The following is a 21,183-nucleotide window of genomic DNA, read 5'->3' on the forward strand; positions in this document are numbered from 1 at the left end:
TCCAGGCAAGAATACTGGAGTGGGTTGCCATTTCCTTCTCCAGGGGAACTTCCCGACCCAGGGATTGAACCCGTGTCTCCCGCATTATAGGCAGATGCTTTACCATCTGAGCCACAAGGGAAGCTGTGACCAACCTAGACAGCATATTAAAAAGCAGAGACATTACTTTGCCACAAAGGTCTGTCTAGTCAAAGGTATGGTTTTACCAGTAGTCATGTATGGCTGTGAGAGATGGACTAAAAAGAAAGCTGAGCGCCGAAGAATTGATGCTTTTGAACTGTGGTGTTAGAGAAGACTCTTGAGAGTCTCTTGGACTGCAAGGAGATCCAACCAGTCCATTCTAAAGGAAATCAATCCTGAATATTCATTGGAAGGACTGATGCTGAAGCTGAAACTCCCAAAACTTTGGCCACCTTTTGCAAAGAACTGACTCATTGGTAAAGACCCTGATGCTGGGAAAGATTGAAGGCAGGAGAAGAAGGTGATGACAGAGGATGAGATGCTGGGTTGGCATCACCAACTCGATGGACATGAGTTTGAGTAGACTCTGGGAGTTGGTGATGGACAGGGAGGTCTGGTATGCTGCAGTCCATGGGGTCACAAAGAGTTGGACGTGATTAAGCGACTGAACTGAACAGCCAAATAAATAAATGTGTTTTTTTATAAAAAGAAAGAAAGATATAGACACAAAAGAGAAGTGAAATAAAAATAAAGAAGTAAACAAAATCAAATCATGAGAATCAACTGTCAGAAAATTGAGTCTGAGTCTTTATTCTAGCATGTTTTATATGAAGGAAAAGAAATATAGTTGGGAGAAAGATAGAGCTATCTTCTGACAGAAGGAGAAAGGATGATGCAATTTATACAATATTTATCTCTTTTAAAATTTGCTTTTATTAAATTTCAAGTAGGTACAAAAGTGTATTTTTTTCCATTTTTAAAATCTTTATTGAATTTGTTTTTTTTTAAATCAAATAATCCAATTTTATTTTTTTTTTCAAGTTGAACAGACTAAATTTCTTTAAACAAACTTACTTATACTCCAGAGTCCTTTAAAAACTTAATAGCATTTATACATTGAAGGTATTTGATTTTCTTGTAACTAACACTTCAAATGCAACAAGCATTTGAAGCAACAAGCATTTGACCCAACAAGTAAATCTTTCTACAGTTCATAACTTTTATAAATAAAATAAATTAAATGTACAGTGAATAAGTTCTCTGAAATATTTCAATATTTCTGCAGGTTTAGTAACATCGTAAAATACATTTCAACTAAAATTCACAAATCTAAAAACCTGTTAGGCATTTTTAGGCGTTTTAAGTTGGAAATGAAGACCAATGTTACATCGTAATATGCCAATTACAAATAGTACTTCAAATAGCAAATACTACAGTTTGTCCCAAACTTTAAAAACTATTCATGAACTCAACACTGAACTATTGATGGCTATGAGAATTGTTTCCTAGCCTTTTTGAAAATTTCAACCCATTTACGTTTAAGGTAATTATTGATAAGTACGATCCCGTAGCCATTTTCTTTATTGCTTTGGGTTCAAGTTTATACACTCTTTCTGTGTTTCCTGTCTATAGAAGATCCTTTAGCATTTGTTGGAGAGCTGGTTTGGTGATGCTGAATTCCCTCAGCTTTCGCTTGTCTGTAAAGCTTTTGATTTCTCCTTCATATTTGAATGAGATCCTTGCTGGGTATAGTAATCTGGGCTGTAGGGTGTTTTCTTTCATCACTTTAAGTATGTCTTGCCACTCCCTTCTGGCCTGAAGAGTTTCTGTTGAAAGATCAGCTGTTATCCTTATGGGAATCCCCTTATGTGTTATTTGCTGCTTTTCCCTTGCTGCTTTTAATATTTGTTCTTTGTGTTTGATCTTTGTTAATTTGATTAATATGTGTCTTGGAGTATTTCGCCTTGGGTTTATCCTGTTGGGGACTCTCTGGGTTTCTTGGACTTGGGTGATTATTTCTTTCCCTATTTTAGGGAAGTTTTCAACTATTATCTCCTCAAGTATTCTCTCATGGTCTTTCTTTTTGTCTTCTTCTTCTGGGACTCCTATGATTCGAATGTTGGAGCGTTTAACATTGTCCCAGAGGTCTCTAATATTGTCCTCATTTCTTTTAATTCGTTTTTCTTTTTTCCTCTCTGTTTCATTTATTTCTACAATTCTATCTTCTAGTTCGCTTATCCTGTCTTCTACCTCTGTTATTCTACTGTTTGTTCCCTCCAGAGTGTTTCTGATCTCATCTATTGCATTATTCATTGTATATTGACTCTTTTTTATTTCTTCTAAGTCCTTATTAAATCTTTCTTCCATCTTCTCAATCCTTTTCTCCAGGTTATTTATCTGTAACTCCATTTTGCTTTCAAGATTTTGAATCATTTTCACCATCAAAATTTGAAATTCTTTATCAGGTAAATTCCCTATATCTTCTTCTTTTGTTTGTGTTGGTGGGCAATTATCTTGTTCCTTTACTTGCTGGGTATTTCTCTGCCTCTTCATCTTGCTTATATTGCTTTGCTTGGGGTGGCCTTTCCCTCTTCTTGCAGTTTGTGGAGTTCTCTTTATTATGTAGTTTCTTCGCTGTGTGTGGGGTTGGACGGGTGACTTGTCCGGGTTCCCTGGTTAGGGAAGCATGTGTCGGTGTTCTGGTGGGTGGAGCTGGATTTCTTCTCTCTCCTTTAGAAGACAATGGGCTGCTTTTCTGGGAGCCTGATGTCCTCTGCCAGTATTCAGAAGTTGTTTTGTGGACTTTACTCCGCGTTCAAATGTTCTTTTGATGAATTTGTGGGGGAGAAAGTGGTCTTGCCGTCTTATCCCTCCGCCATCTTGTTCCTTCCTCCCCAGAACACTGGATTCTTATATTCCACTTGGTCGTGGAGTATCTCTTCCCAGCTGCTCCAGCAAGGCGCAGCCGCTGTACCTTACCTTGGACGAGGGGTATCTCCTCAAGGCCGCCCCTCCTGCTTTGAATGTGGATCAGCTCCTCTCGGCCCTCCGGTGCCCAAGCAGCCACCGCCTCCTGGACGTGGTACAGCTCCTCTCGGCCACCGCCCTAACCCTGGGCGTGGGGTAGCTCATCTCAGCCACGATTCTGCACGTGGTCGGTTGTGCCGGAGCCAGGCGTCTCTCGCGCCTGCGCCGCCGGAGCCGGGCGTCTCTCGCGCCCAAAAGTGTATTTTAAAATATATGTAAGCTACATAGAATCACAACACAGTGACTCTCATATATCCACTACCAAGTATACAAGAGAACATGGCAATGTGTTAGATGTCCCTGGCATGTAGATCCCCAGCCCCACTCCCTTCCATGTGCCTTCGAGGTTAACACTGTGCCAAATTTACAACCAAAATCTGTCCAACTCCATTGATGAGTACTGCAAAGGAGGAGCAGGAAGGGAGAAGTGAGTACCTGTCACTGGGGACTTGTAAGCTGGAAAAGATGTAATTCCCAGTCTCCTCCCAGTCTGGTGGGGAAACAGACATGAGTACAAATGGTTGTGGTGTGAGGCAGGATGTGAGAAGGACTTTGATAAGAGGACTAAGCCCTAGGGAAGCACAGGAAAGAGACATTATTCCAACAGGCATCAGCAGGGGCTGCCCCATGGACATGGTAGCCCTCTGCCTTTGAAGGGTGGAGAGGATTTCTGCAGATGGAAGGAAAGGGAACAGTCAGAAAGGAAGCTGGAGGAACAAGGTGGTCTGAAGAGTGACTGCTCCATCCAGGATGACTAAGTGTTCAGGGTGCAGGGAGAAGCAGAGCTTGAAACTAGGATGAAAGTAAAGCTTGAAGGGAATCTTATGGAAAATGAAAATTCTGGAAACCAAAGGCGGCAGCTGTAGTTTGGGCAATACTGTTTTCCACACAGAGATCCGGAGGGGTGCCCTCTGCCTCTTCTCTCCCCCTTCCCCTGCCACACCCTCAGGCCACGCCTGCATCAAATCATTGCCAAGTGCCACCAGTTCTCCCCTGACACCCTCTCCTCTGTCCATCCCTTTCTTCCATGCTAACCCCACCATGTCTGCTCGGTGTCTCAGCAACGTAGCCAGCCTTCCCACCTGGTGCCGTGGTTCCCTGCCCCCTCCAGTTGACACCTGAATTCCTCTGGATGGAGAGCTGGGGTCTCCGCTACTCAGCAGGACACAGAGATCAAGGAGATAAGTGTGGGGCACAGCTGGGAAGGGTCGCCTGCGGTGAGAACCACAGACACACAGAACCACAGACACACAGAGAATGAAGCTATAAGTCATAGGGAGAGGGAACGAGGTGGATCAAGGTCAGAAGTGGAACCAATGGAAAAATGGGGTGTGCTAAAAGTCAGGCTCAGTGGTGCAGATTGGAAGCCTGGAGACACACCAGACACCCAGGAACATGGGTTCATTTTTGTTGAAGCCAGGTGCACAGGGAGCCGAGCAGAACTGGCTGCCTGAAGGAGAGACAGGCAGGACCAACAAGCCCAGGGATGTTCCATCAGAAGACTCCTTCAAGGTCAGGTTTGCCCAGGCTCCTCATACTCCCAGGAGAGAGGACACTGGCACTCTGGGCGGGAGCTGTTTTCTCAGGCACCCCCAAGCGTCTTGAGCCCTTCGTCCCATTGTCACCCCGCAGTGTGAGTCCTGGGGGCAGCCCAAGCTTTGCAGCCCAGCAGACCTCAACTGGAGCTAGATGTCCAGAGATGACACGCTAACTGGTGAGCTTCCTGGAGGTAATGACACCTTGAGAGCTATCGTGAGGAGGAAATGAGTGTACATGGCATGTGCCTAGTATATAAGAAAGCTCAAGAAATAGTTCTTCATCCAACAAATATTTATTAAGCACCTACTTGTGAGCCGAGCATTCTACCAGCTGCCAGGGATAGTATGGTGAACAGAACCAGTCTAGGCAGGGAGACAGACCTTAATTAATAATCATGAAAATAATTGTAAATGACAGATATGAAAAGGTCATGAGGGCTGAGCAAGCACAGATTTACTGAGAGATTAGGAAAACTCATCTTTCAGACCCTGCTCAGAAGTGGGCTTCCGGAGAAGCCTACCAGATCACCCTCAACTGGCAATGAGTCTATCGGCCTATGAATTCTCAGCAGGAAGCATGCAGCCTATTAATGACACATCTTACCATGGCACCTAGTATTATAATTAGTGGCATGCATCTCCTGTCTCCTTCACATCATAAGCCTGTGGGCAGACAGCAGGCCATCTACATCTTTCAGTGCTTCATGGTTTCAGATAAAAAGTCTATTATTTTAATAAATAAATAAAATCAGCTTTTAAAAGCTGCCACAATGTAACACAACTTGAAGCTTGATTTATGCTTTTTGTATGCCAAGTTCCCATTGATTTCCAAGTCATTTGTCAGTATATAGTAGGTGATATGAAAGGAAACAATAATTTGGCTTCTCAGAAATCATATAATGTCCATACCTCAGAGAGTGTGACACCCCTAAATTCCTGCTGAAGTATTCCAGATCTGAGCCTGACTCACCTATTAATCAGGGAAATACAAGCAAGAGAAAGTATGATTAGTAGAATTCCATTTGCCAAATCCTCAATCTCTAAATTTTACAATTAGAACCTCAGTTTGTGAGCTAACAACAAAATATAGAGTACAAAAAAAAAAAAAACCTTTGTGTGCTGAAACACTCATTCCTGTTAGATTGCTTAATATTGAATCAGACTCTGCAGTTAAACTCTGAAAATCTACTCAGATAAGCAATTTTAGCCATATATTGACTTTAGGAGATTAAGTTCCACCTTAACTCTGTGAAGATATTTTTCTTTCCTACATTCTTTTTTCTTTCCTTTCCATTATGGTTTATCTCACAATATTGAGTGTAGTTGACTGAACTACACAGTAGGACCTTATTGCTTATCCATTCTATATGTAATAGTTTGCACCTACTAACTCCAACCAACCAGTCCATCCTAAAGGAGATCAGTCCTGGGCATTCATTGGAAGGACTGATGCTGAAGCTGAAACTCCAATACTTTGGCCACCTCATGCGACGAGTTGACTCATTGGAAAAGACCCTGATGCTGTGAGGGATTAGGGGCAGGAGGAGAAGGGCACGACAGAGAATGAGATGGCTGGATGGCATCACCGACTCGATGGACATGAGTTTGAGTAAACTCCAGGAGTTGGTGATGGACAGGGAGGCCTGTGATTCATGGGGTCGCATAGAGTCAGACATGACTGAGCTACTGAACTGAACTAACTCCAAACTCGCAGCCCATCCCTCCCTACTCCCTCCCCTTTGTCACTCACAAGTCTGTTCTCTCTGTCTGTCTCTTTTTGTTTTGCAGATAAATTCATTTCTGTCATATTTTAGATTCCACATATTATTGCTGTTGTTCAGTCGCTAAGTTGTTTCCAACTCTTTGCCACCCCATGGACAGCAGCATGCCAGGCTTCCCTGTTGTTCACCATCTCCTGGAGTTTGTGCAAACTCATGTCCATTGAGTTGATGGTGCCATCCAACCTTCTCATCCTCTGTCGTCCCTTGCTTTCAATCTTTCCCAGCATCAGGGTCTTTCCCAATGAGTCGGCTCTTTGCATCTAGTGGCCACAATATTGGAGCTTCAGGTTCAATATCAGTCCTTCCAAGGAATATTCAGAGTTGATTTCCTTTAGGATTGACTGGTTGATTTCCTTGCTAACCAAGGGACTCTCAAGAGTCTTCTCCAGCACCACAGTTCCAAAGTAAGTGATAATATATGGTATTTGTCTTCCTCTGACTTCACTTCGTATGATAATCTCCAAGCCCATCCATGTTGCTCCAAATGGCAATATTTCATTCTTTCTTATGGCTGAGTAGAATACCATTGTATATATACAGCACATCTTCTTTATCCATTCATCTGTTGATGGACATTTTGGTTGTTTCCATGTCTTGGCAATTGTGAGTAGAGCTGCCATGAACATTGGGGGTACATGTATCATTTTGAGTTGTAGTTTTGTCTAGGTATATGCCCAAGAGTGGGATTTCTGGGTCATATGGGTAGTTCTATTTTTAGTTATTTGAGGACTCTCCATACTGTTTTCCACAATGGCTGCACCAGTTTACATTCTTACCAACACTGTAGGAGGATTCCTTTTTCTCTACACCTTCTCCAGCCTTTATGGTTTGTAGACTTTTTTAATGATGGCCATTCTGACTAGTGTGAAGAGATACCTCATTGTAGTTTTGATTTACATTGCTCTAATAATTAGCAATGTTGAGCATCTTTTCGTGTGCCTATTGGCCATATGTAATGCCTTCTTTGGAGAAATGTTTACCTTCTGCTCATTTTTCGATTGTTTGTTTTTTTGTTGTTGAGTTGTATGAGCTGTTTGTATATTTTGGAAATTAAGCCCTTGTTGGTCACATAATTTTCAAATATTAATATTTTCTCCTATTCCATTGGTTGTCTTTTCATTTTGTTTATGGTTTCCTTTGCTGTGCAAAAGCATGTAAATTTGATTAGGTCACATTTACTTATTCTTGCTTTTATTTCTATTGCTTTAGGAGACCAACCTAAGAAAACATTGGTACAATTTATGTCAAAGAATGTTTTGCCTATGTTCTCCTCTAGGAACTTTATGGTGTCATATATTATGTTTAAGTCTTTAAGACATTTTGAGTTTATTTTTGTTTATGGTATGAGGGTGTGTTCTAACTTCACTGATTTACATGCAGCTGTCCAACTTGCCCAGCATCACTTGCTAAAGAGACTATCTTTTTCCTATTGTGTATTCTTGCTTCCTTCATTGAAGATTAATTGACCGTAGCTGTGTGAGTTTACTTCTGGGTTCTCTATTCTGCTCCATTGATCCATATGTCTGCTTTTGTGCCAGTACTGGTACCACATTGTTTTGATCACTGTAGCTTTATAGTGTTGTCTGAAGTCCGGGAGGGTTATGCCTCCTGCTTTTTTTCTGGTTTTGTTTTGTTTTTTCCCCTGAGGGTTGCTTTGGCAATTCTGGGTCTTTGATGGTTCCATGTAAATTTAAGGATTATTTGTCCTAGTTCTGTGAAAAATGTCATGAGAAATTTGATAGGGATCACATTAAATCTGTAGATTGCTTTGGGTAGTAAGGCCATTTTAACAATATTAATTCTTTGGACGACATTTTCCTATTTTTCAAAGTTAAGAACTGTCCTTTTGTTTATATGTAATTTTAGTGTAATTAATATTTATAATAACTCCTGACATCAGTGATAGTTATAAAAAGATGAATACCAAAAGAAACAAAGGAAACATGTTGTTATTAGATCTAAATATTCATATGTTTCACTTAAATTCATTTTATTTTGGTATCTTTGAATTTTTTAAACATCTCAGTGCCAAAAAGAGGCAAGATTTATAGATACAAGCAAATATATAAACAACCAACCCAGATCCTCTTAGGCAATTTGTAAAATAGGAACAATCCATCTGTTTAAGAAAACACATCAAATCAGGATCTGCAATGTGGGACGGTTAGAGAAAGCATTTTCATCCTCAGCCTTGTTTTTGGTACCTCAAAATCAAAATGTGGGGGCTACTGTAAGCTGTATAATGGTAGATAAACAAAGGAAGTAAGTGTTCTCTTGCTTTTTCCATGGTTTTCATCAGCTTGTTTTTCATGACTCATGATTCCTTTCTGAAAAAACTCTCATTCCTTTGATCTCCTGGGTAAAATTAGTGCTATTGAGTTAGTTCCCATCAACCAGTCAGCATTCCTACTGGTTCCTATTGTGCAGCCTCAGCTGTACCAAATATTTACCAGTTAACTCATTCTCAGAATAGAGTTATGAGTACTCTTCAGAAGGGTTCAGTCCAAATTGCCCAGAGGAGTTCATAGGGATAGTCTGAAGATTTAAGAAACAAAGGCAAATATTATTCACACAAAAATACTGTTGACCTGAAAATAATTAGTGGAAAAAATTTTAAAACTATGTCTTATAAGAACACAAGAAAACTTCCTAAAGTCACTGATTAAAGGCTCTTTCCAATCCTTTGTTATGCCACAGAGCCTCCTTTATGACCCCAGGACGACAGTGTGGTTAGTGGTAATAAACTTCTCAGCCTGCTGCTGCTGCTGCTGTTAAGTCACATCAGTTGTGCCCGACTCTGTCCAACCCCATAGACGGCAGCCCACCAGGCTCGGCCGTCCCTGGGATTCTCGAGGCAAGAACACTGGAGTGGGTTGCCATTTCCTTCTCCAATGAATGAAAGTGAAAAGTGAAAGTGAAGTTGCTCAGTCGTGTCCGACTCTTCGCGACCCCATGGACTGCAGCCTACCAGGCTCCTCCGTCCATGGGATTTTCCAGGCAAGAGTACTGGAGTGGGTTGCCATTGCCTTCTCCACCTCTATAAAATAAAAATGAAAGTGTTTATGTACTACTAGAGAAACACAGAAGTTGGAATTTATCCATTCACTCGACAAATACTTACTGAACATCAGTTAAATACTAGGCAACATGTGAAAAGGTCTCCCTGTTATGCTCCCCAAGTTCCCTGTGAGTGCTCCTATCATGTTACTTGACACTGTACTGGAATTAGGGATTCCCTAATCTAATTCTTCCACTGACTGCTGTTATTTTGCCAATGAGTAGCAGAATTTTTGGCACACAGTAGGTGCTCTAAAAGTATTCGGTGAGTGAAGAGAGGAGAGTCTTCCTTCATTTGCAAGGTTGAATATCCCAGAATGAGGTCCACAATGAGAAATATCAAGCATAACAGCCAGTAACATTTCATTAAAACATTATATGATGACACTGTTGTCTCCCTAGGAATTTCTGAGCCAACTGCAGACCCTGATTGACCTAAGACCCAAGCATGAAGACCTGACTCTCTCTAGTCCTGAAGACAGAGGGATCCTTGGCACTTAGTTTCCAGTTTGATGCATTGAGCCACCTAGGCTGGATCCCTTTGGTTGACTCTCCCGATCTGCACCTTGCTTGGTGCTTGGGAGACCAGCCTATATGAACTGTCTCAATCTAGCTCCAGAGTCCTCTGGCTCTGGTTGGGTTTGGCCAGTGGGGAGTACTAGACACTGAGAAGAAAGGAGAACAGCCAATTGGGATATTAATTCTCTCTCCTCAGGGCAACCACAGGCTGTTGTGTCCATGACCGAAAGCCACAGCTCCTATCAGGCAGTCCTGTACATATATTCTTTCTGCGTGTGTGTGTGTGTCCCTCTGTCCCTGTCCCTCTGAGTTCTTTGTCTCTTTGGTCTTAGGGACAGTAGCAGTGCCCCACAGTTACGAGTCCTAGGCTGCCACATTGTCCTCTTTTGGTTTTCCCACAGGCTGACTTAAAAGGCCCTTTATGAAACTCTCCCCAAATTATTCAATATGAGTATATCATCAGTTTCCTGCCAGGATGCAAGTATTACAAACACTAAGCACCATAAAAGAATACTAAGAAATGCTCGTTTCCCATTTTGTCCCGCTACAATTTTTATACCTCTTACAATGGTTATCAATAGTGCCTTTCCCAAAATAACTACTTAATAAATACTTGTTGAATGAAAGAAAAAGATTTCTAGGACACTTCTGATCACAGTTTTGTATTCAAATGCATGGAAGTCAATGTACATTCATCTAGGCTATAAAATACAAACTTTAGAGAAATTTTTATTTCAGTAGTTGAGGGTCAATGAGTAGTTCTACTTTACAAATTTACATTCTCTCTTTTCTCATGTTCTGAGTGAAACAGTGAAACTTGCTGGACTTCTGACTCAATCCCAGGAAACAGTGCCAAGAGATGAGCTGACATCTCAGGGAACATGTTGTTCAACAGATTAAGAGATTAGCTTACTGGTCCTTACTAGACCTTGGAGGAAACAGTGATTCTATTTCATGCCATCTAGTTCATATGAACCAATTTTGAAAGTTCATTACATTCTATTTCCTATGTGCTAGGTGCATGGTAAGTCACTTCAGGCATGTCAGACTCTTAGTGACCCTACGGACTGTAGCCTGCCAGACTCCTCTGTCCATGGGATTCTTCAGGTGAAAATACTGGAGTGAGTTGTCATTTCCTCCTCCAGAGGATCTTCCCCAAAATTTGAACCCTTGTTTCTTATGTCTCCTGAATTGGCAGGTGGCTCCTTTACCACTAGCGCCACCTGGGAAGCCCTCTATCTGCTATATCCAGACAGAAATGCAATTTGAAGTTAACTATACCTCCTTGGATCTATTCGAGTTTATAATAAATAGCCAAATCATCGATAAAACTGAAGCATCACTCACCGTGTATATTGATCTTGCTGATGCACCGCGGAAGTAACTTCTACTTCTGGTATTGGAGGAAGCACGTCCTTGACCAGAGTCATCGGCAGCCTCTTTGTGGTCTCTGCTATGTAATAAGGAGAGCTGTTCTATTCTTTATTTAGTCAACAGCAATGCAGAAGCAGACACGGTATATTCTAAGGTAGTAAGAGAACTATGCCCTGGGTCTAAACAGGATTTTGGCAGTTTCTACCACTCACTCAATTTCCTGTCTGCAGCTCTGACACTTTTCACCCATTTCTCTCAACTTTGTATCTTTCCTTTCATTCCTCCTCTCCCACTGCCTTCTGGGCACAAGATCCAAAGTATTGTGAACGAGGAGCAAAGTAAAGAGAAAACTTAAAGTACAATCTCAAGTAGCAAGAAAAAATTTTGGTTTAGAAAGTACAAACATGTCCTTCTATTGCATATTGTTTAAATATGTCCCTAAGAAGAATATTAATGACATCCTTGATTTCAGGGACAATTTTACCAAAAAGAAAATTTACAGATAATGATGAAGTCTAGCCTGCTCTGCTATGACTCTGTGACTTTATAAAATTCTTCTGATATTATCTTCAACTGACTTCAAGTAGGAGACAAAATTTTCAGTTCATGGTTCAGTGGTGTCTCTCTCATTCCACTGGGGTCCTGAGTCTTGCTTTTCTAGTTTTTATATTGAGTTCTACATAATACATGTGATTTTTTGCTTCACAGATGTCTCCACTTTTTATACAAAGTCCTGAACATGGATGGAAATGAGGTGACCTATAATTTAAAGAGAAATTTGGGTAGTTGTTTCTTAAGATGAGAAATCAAATAGGAAGATAAGGGTAATCATGAATATGACCTTTTTTGTCCCAGAAGGTGATTAAACACTGATGTGATTAACTGGGAGATACTGTCAAATCTTCTCTCAGAATGTAATTCCTTTAATCAGAAAAAAATTTGATAAGAAAAACTTATTTGGGGGATTTAATTTTCTAAGTAAGGAACACATTTACATGATTTAAAGATTTTAAGCTATAAAGGGATACTGAGTGAATATTCCCTGTTAACCCATCTCTCCGACAATCACTTCCCACCATATCACATATTTCCTTCCCTTCTGGATAGATAGTAGATAGACAATACAATTGTACATTTATGTTACTAAAATGTTTTTGTCCTTCACACAACTGGCAAAATACTGTATATATATATATATATATATATATATATATATATTATATATATATATATATATATATCATGAATGATACAGCTTGTGGATCTTACAGCACATAGTACTTCCTTATTATTTTTTACAACTTCCTGATATTCCACAGTATGGATGTATCACCATGTCTTTAAATAGCCTCTTGTTTAGGTACAACAAAAGATTAGACACCACTAGCAGTAAACACAGTAGCTGCTGCTGCTGCTGCTGCTGCTGCTAAGTCACCTCAGTCGTGTCCGACTCTGTGTGATCCCATAGACTGCAGCACCAGGCTCCCCCGTCCCTGGGATTCTCCAGGCAAGAACACTGGAGTGGGTTGCCATTTCCTTCTCCAATGTGTGAAAGTGAAAAGTGAAAGTGAAGTCGCTCAGTCATGTCTGACTCGTAGCGACCCCATGGACTGCGGCCTACCAGGCTCCTCCGTCCATGGGATTTTCCAGGCAAGAGGACTGGAGTGGCTTGCCATTGCAGTAAACATTATACATATGCCATTTCTCTGCTCTATGAGTACATCTATAGGATAAATTCCTAGAAATGGAATTACTGGTTCAAAGGGTTTGTACATTCATAATTTTGATCATTATTACATAGTTATTGCCAAATTACCTATCATAAAAGTTATACCAATTTCACCTCTCAATTTACCTTAGTGAAATGTGAGTACCTCTTGCCCTTTAAGAAAAGGAAAGATGTAAGCATCTAAATGCAGAGTTCCAAAGGATAGCAAGGAGAGATAAGAAAGCCTTCCTCAGTGATCAATGCAAAATATAGAGGAAAACAACAGAATAGGAAAGACTAGAGATTGCTTCAAGAAAATTAGAGATATCAAGGGAACATTTCATGCAAAGATGGGCTCGATAAAGGACAGAAATGGTATGGACCTAACAGAAGCAGAAGATATTAAGAAGAGGTGGCAAGAATACACAGAAAAACTACAAAAAAGATCTTCATGACGAAGATAATCACGATGGCATGATCACTCACCTGGAGCCAGACATCTTGGAATGTGAAGTCAAGTGGGCCTTAGAGAGCATCACTACGAACAAAGCTAGTGGAGGTGATGGAATTCCAATTGAGCTATTTCAAATCCTGAAAATGATGCTGTGAAATTGCTGCACTCAATATGCCAGCAAATTTGGAAAACTCAGCAGTGGCCACAGGACTGGAAAAGGTCAGTCTTCATTCCAATCCCAAAGAAAGGCAATGCCAAAGAATGCTCAAACTACCGCACAATTGCACTCATCTCACACGCTAGTAAAGTCATGCTCAAAATTCTCCAAGCCAGGCTTCAGCAATATGTGAACCGTGAACTTCCAGATGTTCAAGCAGGTTTTAGAAAAGGCAGAGGCACCAGAGATCAAATCGCCAACATCCGCTGGATCATGGAGAAAGCAAGAGAGTTCCAGAAAAACATCTATTTCTGATTCATTGACTATGCCAAAGCCTTTGACTGTGTGGATCACAATAAACTGTGGAACATTCTGAAAGAGATGGGAATCCCAGACCACCTGACCTGCCTCTTGAGAAACCTGTATGCAGGTCAGGAAGCAACAGTTAGAACTGGACATGGAACAACAGACTGGTTCCAAATAGGAAAAGGAGTACGTCAAGGTTGTATCTTGTCACCCTGCTTATTTAACTTATATGCAGAGTACATCATGAGGAACGCTGGGCTGGAAGAAGCACAAGCTGGAATCAAGATTGCTGGGAAAAATATCAGTAACCTCAGATATGCAGATGACACCACCCTTATGGCAGAAAGTGAAGAGGAACTCAAAAGCCTCTTGATGAAAGCGAAAGAGCAGAGTGAAAAGTTTGGCTTGAAGCTCAACATTCAGAAAACGAAGATCATGGCATCTGGTCCCATCACTTCATGGGAAATAGCTGGGGAAACAGTGGAAACAGTGTCAGACTTTATTTTTTTGGGCTCCAAAATCACTGCAGATGCTGATTGCAGCCATGAAATTAAAAGACACCTACTCCTTGGAAGGAAAGTTATGACCAACCTAGACAGCATATGAAAAAGCAGAGACATTACATTGACAACAAAGGTACGTCTAGTCAAGGCTATGGTTTTTCCCGTGGTCATGTATGGATGTGAGAGTTGGACTGTGAAGAAAGCTGATCGCCAAAGAATTGATGCTTTTGAACTGTGATGCTGGAGAAGACTCTTGAGAGTCCCTTGGACTGCAAGGAGATCCAACCAGTCCATTCTAAAGGAGATCGATCCTGGGTGTTCATTGGAAGGACTGATGTTAAAGCTGAAACTCCAATACTTTGGCCACCTCATGCATCGAGTTGACTCACTGGAAAAGAGTCTGATGCTAGGAAGGATTGGGGTGGGGAGGAGACGGGGACAACAGAGAATGAGTTGGCTGGATGGCATCACCGACTAGATGGACATGAGATTGAGTGAACTCCGGGAACTGGTGATGGACAGGGAGGCCTGGCGTGCTGTGATTCATGGGGTCGCAAAGAGTTGGACACGACTGAGCGATTGAACTGAACTGAAGATGAAGAGCTTTTGCAGGTTAATTAACATCCAAAATCAGTTGATTTTGAGAGAATCTATCCTGGGTGGGTCTGATTTAACAATTTGAAAGCCTTTAAAAGAGAGACTTGGCCTTCCCTGCCATCAGGGAAGATCCCTCACTGGGCTCAAAGAAGCAAGCTGCCGTGTTGTGAACTGTGTATGGAAAGGATCCTATAGCAGGGCTCTGCAGGTGGCCTCTAGGACCTGGGGGTGGTGTCTAGTGGTGAGAGCCAGTTAAGAAGCCAGGGCCTTCAGTCTACATCCTCAAAGAAATGAATTCTGCCAACAAAATGAAGCAACTTGGAAGGTAACCCTTCAGATGACAACATTGGCCAGCTCGCTTCTTGACTTCAAACTTATGAGTCCCTAGAATGCAGCAGAACAGTACCCAATTTCTGACCCACAGAAACTGTGAGATAATGGAGGTGTGTGGTCTTAAACCACTAAGTTTGTGGTAATTTGTTACACAGCAATAGAAAACAAATAAAGTGATCAACAGAGCCTTGGCCTGAAAATCCCCAGCGGTGGTAATTTAAAGAGCAGGCTCTAGAACCCTGCCCCAGATCTATTGAATTGCCATCTCCCTTAATGGCCCAGCGGGCCTTTGATGGTTGATTCTGATGCACATTAAAGCTTCAGAATGAACTTCCATGTGAATAATTGTTTAGACATCTTTGACAAAGCATCTTTTTTTAATTTTTATTTTATATTGGAGTATAATTGATTAACAATGTTAAAGTGTATGGCAAAATGATTCTGTTATACATATAGATGTTTCTACTTTTTTTCAAACTCTTTTCCCATTTAGGTTATTGCAGACTATTAAGCAGAGTTCCCTGTGCTATACAGCAGGTCCTTGTTGGTTGTCTATTTTAAATATAGCAGTGATGTTGAAGCTGAAACTCCAATACTTTGTCTACCTGATGGGAAGAGCTGACTCAGTGATGTTGAAGTTGAAACTCCAATACTTTGTCTACCTGATGGGAAGAGCTGACTCATTTGAAAAGACCCTGATGCTGGGGAAGATTGAGGCCAGGAGGAGAAGGGGACGACAGAGGATGAGATGGTTGGAATGCATCACCGACTTGATGGACATGGGTTTGGGTGGACTTAGGGAGTTGGTGATGGACAGGGAGGCCTGGAGTGCTGCATGCAGTTCATGGGGTCGCAAAGAGTAGGACACAACTGAGTGACTGAGCGTGTGTATGTTAATCCCAATGACTAATCTATTCCCCCCCACTTCTTCCCCCCTGGTAAAACATCTTGTAACCTTCCAAAATTTGAGATTTAGAGAGAATAATTTTTAAAGGTTAAAATCTCAAAAGAGCCTATTCATGGAACCAAATAATTATCGAAGAAAATTAACAGAGTCCTTTTGGTTTGAAAGTCAAACTGCTCATCATTTGCTTATTTATTCAGTTTCCTGATGTTTTATAGTATGGTATAACCATAATTCAGAAAGTCATTATTTGTCAAAATGACAGCTAGTTCAAAGTAACTCTCTAGTGGCACATTATCTTCTTTTTTTTTTTTTTTCTAGTGGCACATTATCTTCTATTTCTCCTAGTATCCAAAGTCATGTAACTTATATGCTAATAGGAAAACTTCAGAAAAATTGATTAAAAGGCAAAAAGGTGGGATATCTGTCATTGTAATACCTTCTTCAGAATAGCTAAAACAGGTGATATTTTTTCTAGCTTTACACTGAGAAATAGCTTCTTTCAAATCATATTCATTCAGCAACACTACTTAATGCAGCAGAAGCAGCCTGAAATATTTTAAAACTTCATAGAGGTCTTTTCATGAATTTGTCAAATCTCTGAACCAAACATTTCTTTGACTTTTTACAAGAGCCTCAGTGGAGCCTAAAAATTTAGAAAGACCCCTGGTCTGAGTTTTGACCTGAATGAATCTAGTGAACAAAATGGATTTCCAACAGCAGAAATTTTGATTAAAAATAAAACCACATGCCTTACGTTCTCAAATAAAGCCCCTATCACTCCACCATGGCAATAGCCAGGGTGACCTCTGCAGTTTCTTCTCCTTTTTAAAACTTTTTATCACTTTTCAAAATGCCTCATATCTGTGATATTTAGTTTCTAACATCAGCTTGTCCTTCCAATGTAATTCTTAATTCCCACTGAGTAACAGAAACTTATGAGGTGTTTTCTTCACTTTGTTCCTGATGATTTTCATGTGAAAGACAGGTACATCTCCCACACTGAAGAAACATCTAAGGCGTCCCCATCCTAGTTGGGCTCTCTTGGCTACTAAGGGAATTTGCCACATCAATTTTTTATCTTCTCTTCTGTAAAAGTACTTGTTCAGCTAAATTTTACTTGGTTACTGAATTGGGAAGCCAAAAGAAAAAACAAGGAGAACAAAACAAATTTAGGTGTCCTATGACCTTCTGTGACCTCTACTTCCCCAAAGGCAAATGTATCCAATTTTGTTGTAATTCCTTATTTGTCTGCCCACTGTGTATAAAGTTCGTAATTTCTACTCAGTTCACTCCCCAGAACTCCATCTTGGAGCATGACACATAATAGATACTCAGTAAATACGTGTTGAATGACTGTAAGAATGTTATTCAACTTGTTTGTGCCTGTGTTTCTTTAAAAAAAAAAAAAAAAGGCTATGGGTTCAAGCTGAACAAAACCTCTGGGGACCCATGAATTTGGAGATAAGGAAAACCAGAGTGCCCTATGAGAGTTAATCTATAAAATCAACCCATAATCAGAGCAAAAACATGCAAAGTTATCTTCAGTCGTGTCCGACTCTGTGTGACCCCATAGACGTAAGCCCACCAGGCTCCCCCGTCCCTGGGATTCTTCAGGCAAGAACACTGGAATGGGTTGCCATTTCCTTCTCCACCCCTAAGCTGCTGCTGCTGCTAAGTCACTTCAGTCATGTCCGACTCTGTGTGACCCCATAGACAGAAGCCCACCAGGCTCCCCCGTCCCTGGGATTCTCCAGGCAAGAACACTGGAGTGGGTTGCCATTTCCTTCTCCAATGTGTGAAAGTGAAAAGTGAAAGTGAAGTCGCTCAGTCGTGTCCGACCCATAGCGACCCCACGGACTGCAGCCTACCAGGCTCCTCCATCCATGGGATTTTTTTAGGCAAGAATACTGGAGTGGCTTGCCATTGCCTTCTCCGCACCGTAAGCTAAAACCTGTTAAATGTTAAAAGCGCTCTGTGAAACGAGCCAATTCAGTTAAGTTCAGTTCAGTCGCTCAGTCATGACCGACTCTTTGCGACCCCATGAATCACAGCACGCCAGGCCTCCCTGTCCATCACCAACTCCCAGAGTTCACTCAAACTCATGTCCTTTGAGTCGGTGATGCCATCCAGCCATCTCATTCTCTGTCAACCCCTTCTCCTCCTGTCCCCAATCCCTCCCAGCATCAGAGTCTTTTCCAGTGAGTCAACTCGACGCATGAGGTGGCCAAAGTATTGGAGTTTCAGCTTTAGCATCAGTCCTTTCAATGAACACCCAGGACTGAACCCCTTTAGAATGGACTGGTTGGATCTCCTTGTAGTCCAAGGGACTCTCAAGAGTCTTCTCCAGCACCACAGTTCAAAAGCATCAATTCTTCGGCGATCAGGTTTCTTCACAGTCCAACTCTCACATCCATACATGACCACGGGAAAAACCATAGCCTTGACTAGCCGCACCTTGGTTGGCAAAGTAATGTCTCTGCTTTTTAATATGCTATCTAGGTTGGTCATAAATTTCCTTCCAAGGAGTAAGCGTCTTTTAATTTCATGGCTGCAATCAGCATCTGCAGTGATTTTGGAGCCCCAAAAAATAGTGTCTGACACTGTTTCCACTGTTTTCCCAGCTATTTCCCATGAAGTGATGGGACCAGATGCCATGATCTTTGTTTTCTGAATTTTGAGCCAATTAGGTTTCCTCTAAAGCGGCGGCGCAGACGCGAGAGACGCCGGCTCCAGCCGCACAGGCTCTACTCAACCGACCACGCGCAGAAGCGTGGCCGAGATGAGCTACCCCACGTCCAAGGTAAGGTACAGCGGCTGCGCTTTGCTGGAGCAGCTGTGAAGAGATATTCCACGACCAAGGTAAGAGAAACCCAAATAAGACGGTAGGTATTGCGAGGGGGCATCAGAGGGCAGACACACTGAAATCATAATCACAGAAAACTAGTCGATCTGATCACATGGACCACAGCCCTGTCTAACTAAATGAAACTAAGCCATGCCATGTGGGGGCACCCAAGATGGACGGGTCATGGTGGAGAGGTCTGACAGAATGTGGTCCACTGGAGAAGGGAATGGCAAAACACTTCAGTATGCTTGCCTTGAGAACCCCATGAACAGTATCAAAAGGCAAAATGATAGGATACTGAATGAGGAATTCCCCAAGTCGGTAGGTGCCCAGTATGCTACTGGAGATCAGTGGAGAAATAACTCCAGAAAGAATGAAGGGATGGAGCCAAAGCGAAACAAATACCCAGTTGTGGATGTGACTGGTGATAGAAGCAAGGTCCAATGCTATAACGAGCAATATTGCATAGGAACCTGGAATGTTAGGTCCATGAATCAAGGCAAATTGGAAGTGGAGATGACAAGAGTGAACGTTGACATTCTAGGAATCAGTGAACTAAAATGGACTGGAATGGGTGAATTTAACTCAGCTGACCATTATATCTACTACTGTGGGCAGGAATCCCTTAGAAGAAATGGAGTAGCCATCATGGTCAACAAAAGAGTCCGAAATGCAGTACTTGGATGCAATCTTAAAAGCGACAGAATGATTTCTGTTCGTTTCCAAGGCAAACCATTCAATATTACAGTAATCCAAGTCTATGCCCTAACCAGTAATGCTGAAGAAGCCGAAGTTGAACGGTTCTATGAAGACCTACAAGACCTTTTAGAACTAAACCCAAAAAAAGATGTCCTTTTCATTATAGGGGACTGGAATGCAAAAGTAGGAAGTCAAGAAACACCTGGAGTAACAGGCAAAAATGGCCTTGAGCATGAAATGAAGCAGGGCAAAGGCTAATAGAGTTTTGCCAAGAGAACGCACTGGTCATAGCAAACACCCTCTTCCAACAACACAAGAGAAGACTCTACACATGGACATCACCAGATGGTCAACACCGAAATCAGATTGATTATATTCTTTGCAGCCAAAGATGGAGAAGCTGTATACAGTTAGCAAAAACAAGACCAGGAGCTGACTGTGGCTCAGATCATGAACTCCTTATTGCCAAATTCAGACTTAAATTGAAGAAAGTAGGGAAAACCACTAGACCATTCAGATATGACCTAATTCAAATCCCTTATGATTATACAGTGGAAGTGAGAAATAGATTTAAGGGACTAGATCTGATAGAGTGCCTGATGAACTCTGGACGGAGGTTCGTGACATTGTACAGGAGACAGGGACCAAGACCATCCCCATGGAAAAGAAATGCAAAAAAGTAAAATGGCTGTCTGAGGAGGCCTTACAAATAGCTGTGAAAAGAAGAGAAGCAAAAAGCAAAGGAAAAAAGGAAAGATATAAGCATCTGAAAGCAGAGTTCCAAAGAATAGCAAGGAGAGATAAGAAAGCCTTCCTCAGTGATCAATGCAAAATATAGAGGAAAACAACAGAATAGGAAAGACTAGAGATCGCTTCAAGAAAATTAGAGATATCAAGGGAACATTTCATGCAAAGATGGGCTCGATAAAGGACAGAAATGGTATGGACCTAACAGAAGAAGAAGATATTAAGAAGAGGTGGCAAGAATACACAGAAAAACTGTATAAAAAAGATCTTCATGACGAAGATAATCACGATGGCGTGATCACTCACCTGGAGCCAGACATCTTGGAATGTGAAGTCAAGTGGCCTTAGAGAGCATCACTACAAACAAAGCTAGTGGAGGTGATGGAATTCCAATTGAGCTATTTCAAATCCTGAAAGATGATGCTGTGAAAGTGCTGCACTCAATATGCCAGCAAATTTGGAAAATTCAGCAGTGGCCACAGGGCTGGAAAAGGTCAGTCTTCATTCCAATCCCAAAGAAAGGCAATGCCAAAGAATGCTCAAACTACCGCACAATTGCACTCATCTCACACGCTAGTAAAGTCATGCTCAAAATTCTCCAAGCCAGGCTTCAGCAATATGTGAACCGTGAACTTCCAGATGTTCAAGCAGGTTTTAGAAAAGGCAGAGG

The 21,183-nt window shown here is 41.5% G+C and overlaps 1 protein-coding gene across 9 annotated transcripts in view; it reads right to left on the reverse strand.

Moving 5' to 3' along the window:
* Positions 1-8,585: 8,585 nt before the first annotated feature.
* The window catches only part of TMEM156 (transmembrane protein 156), a 46,083-nt gene continuing 33,485 nt past the window's right edge, over positions 8,586-21,183 (reverse strand). For 2 of the 9 annotated variants that reach the window (XM_088836280.1, XM_055435089.2), the window contains 2 exons: positions 11,231-11,336; positions 8,586-8,842 (listed from right to left, as the gene is read on the reverse strand). In XM_088836280.1, the coding sequence (XP_088692406.1) occupies positions 8,783-8,842; positions 11,231-11,336 (166 nt within the window). In that variant the 3' untranslated portion in view covers positions 8,586-8,782. The other 7 variants (XM_055435087.2, XM_055435090.2, XM_088836277.1 and 4 more) reach the window with 5 other exon arrangements.

The sequence above is a fragment of the Moschus berezovskii genome, chromosome 5 (assembly GCF_049115385.1).
Source record: "Moschus berezovskii isolate FMDL1 chromosome 5, NW_MosBer_1.0, whole genome shotgun sequence".
NCBI classification, from domain to species: Eukaryota; Metazoa; Chordata; class Mammalia; order Artiodactyla; family Moschidae; genus Moschus; species Moschus berezovskii.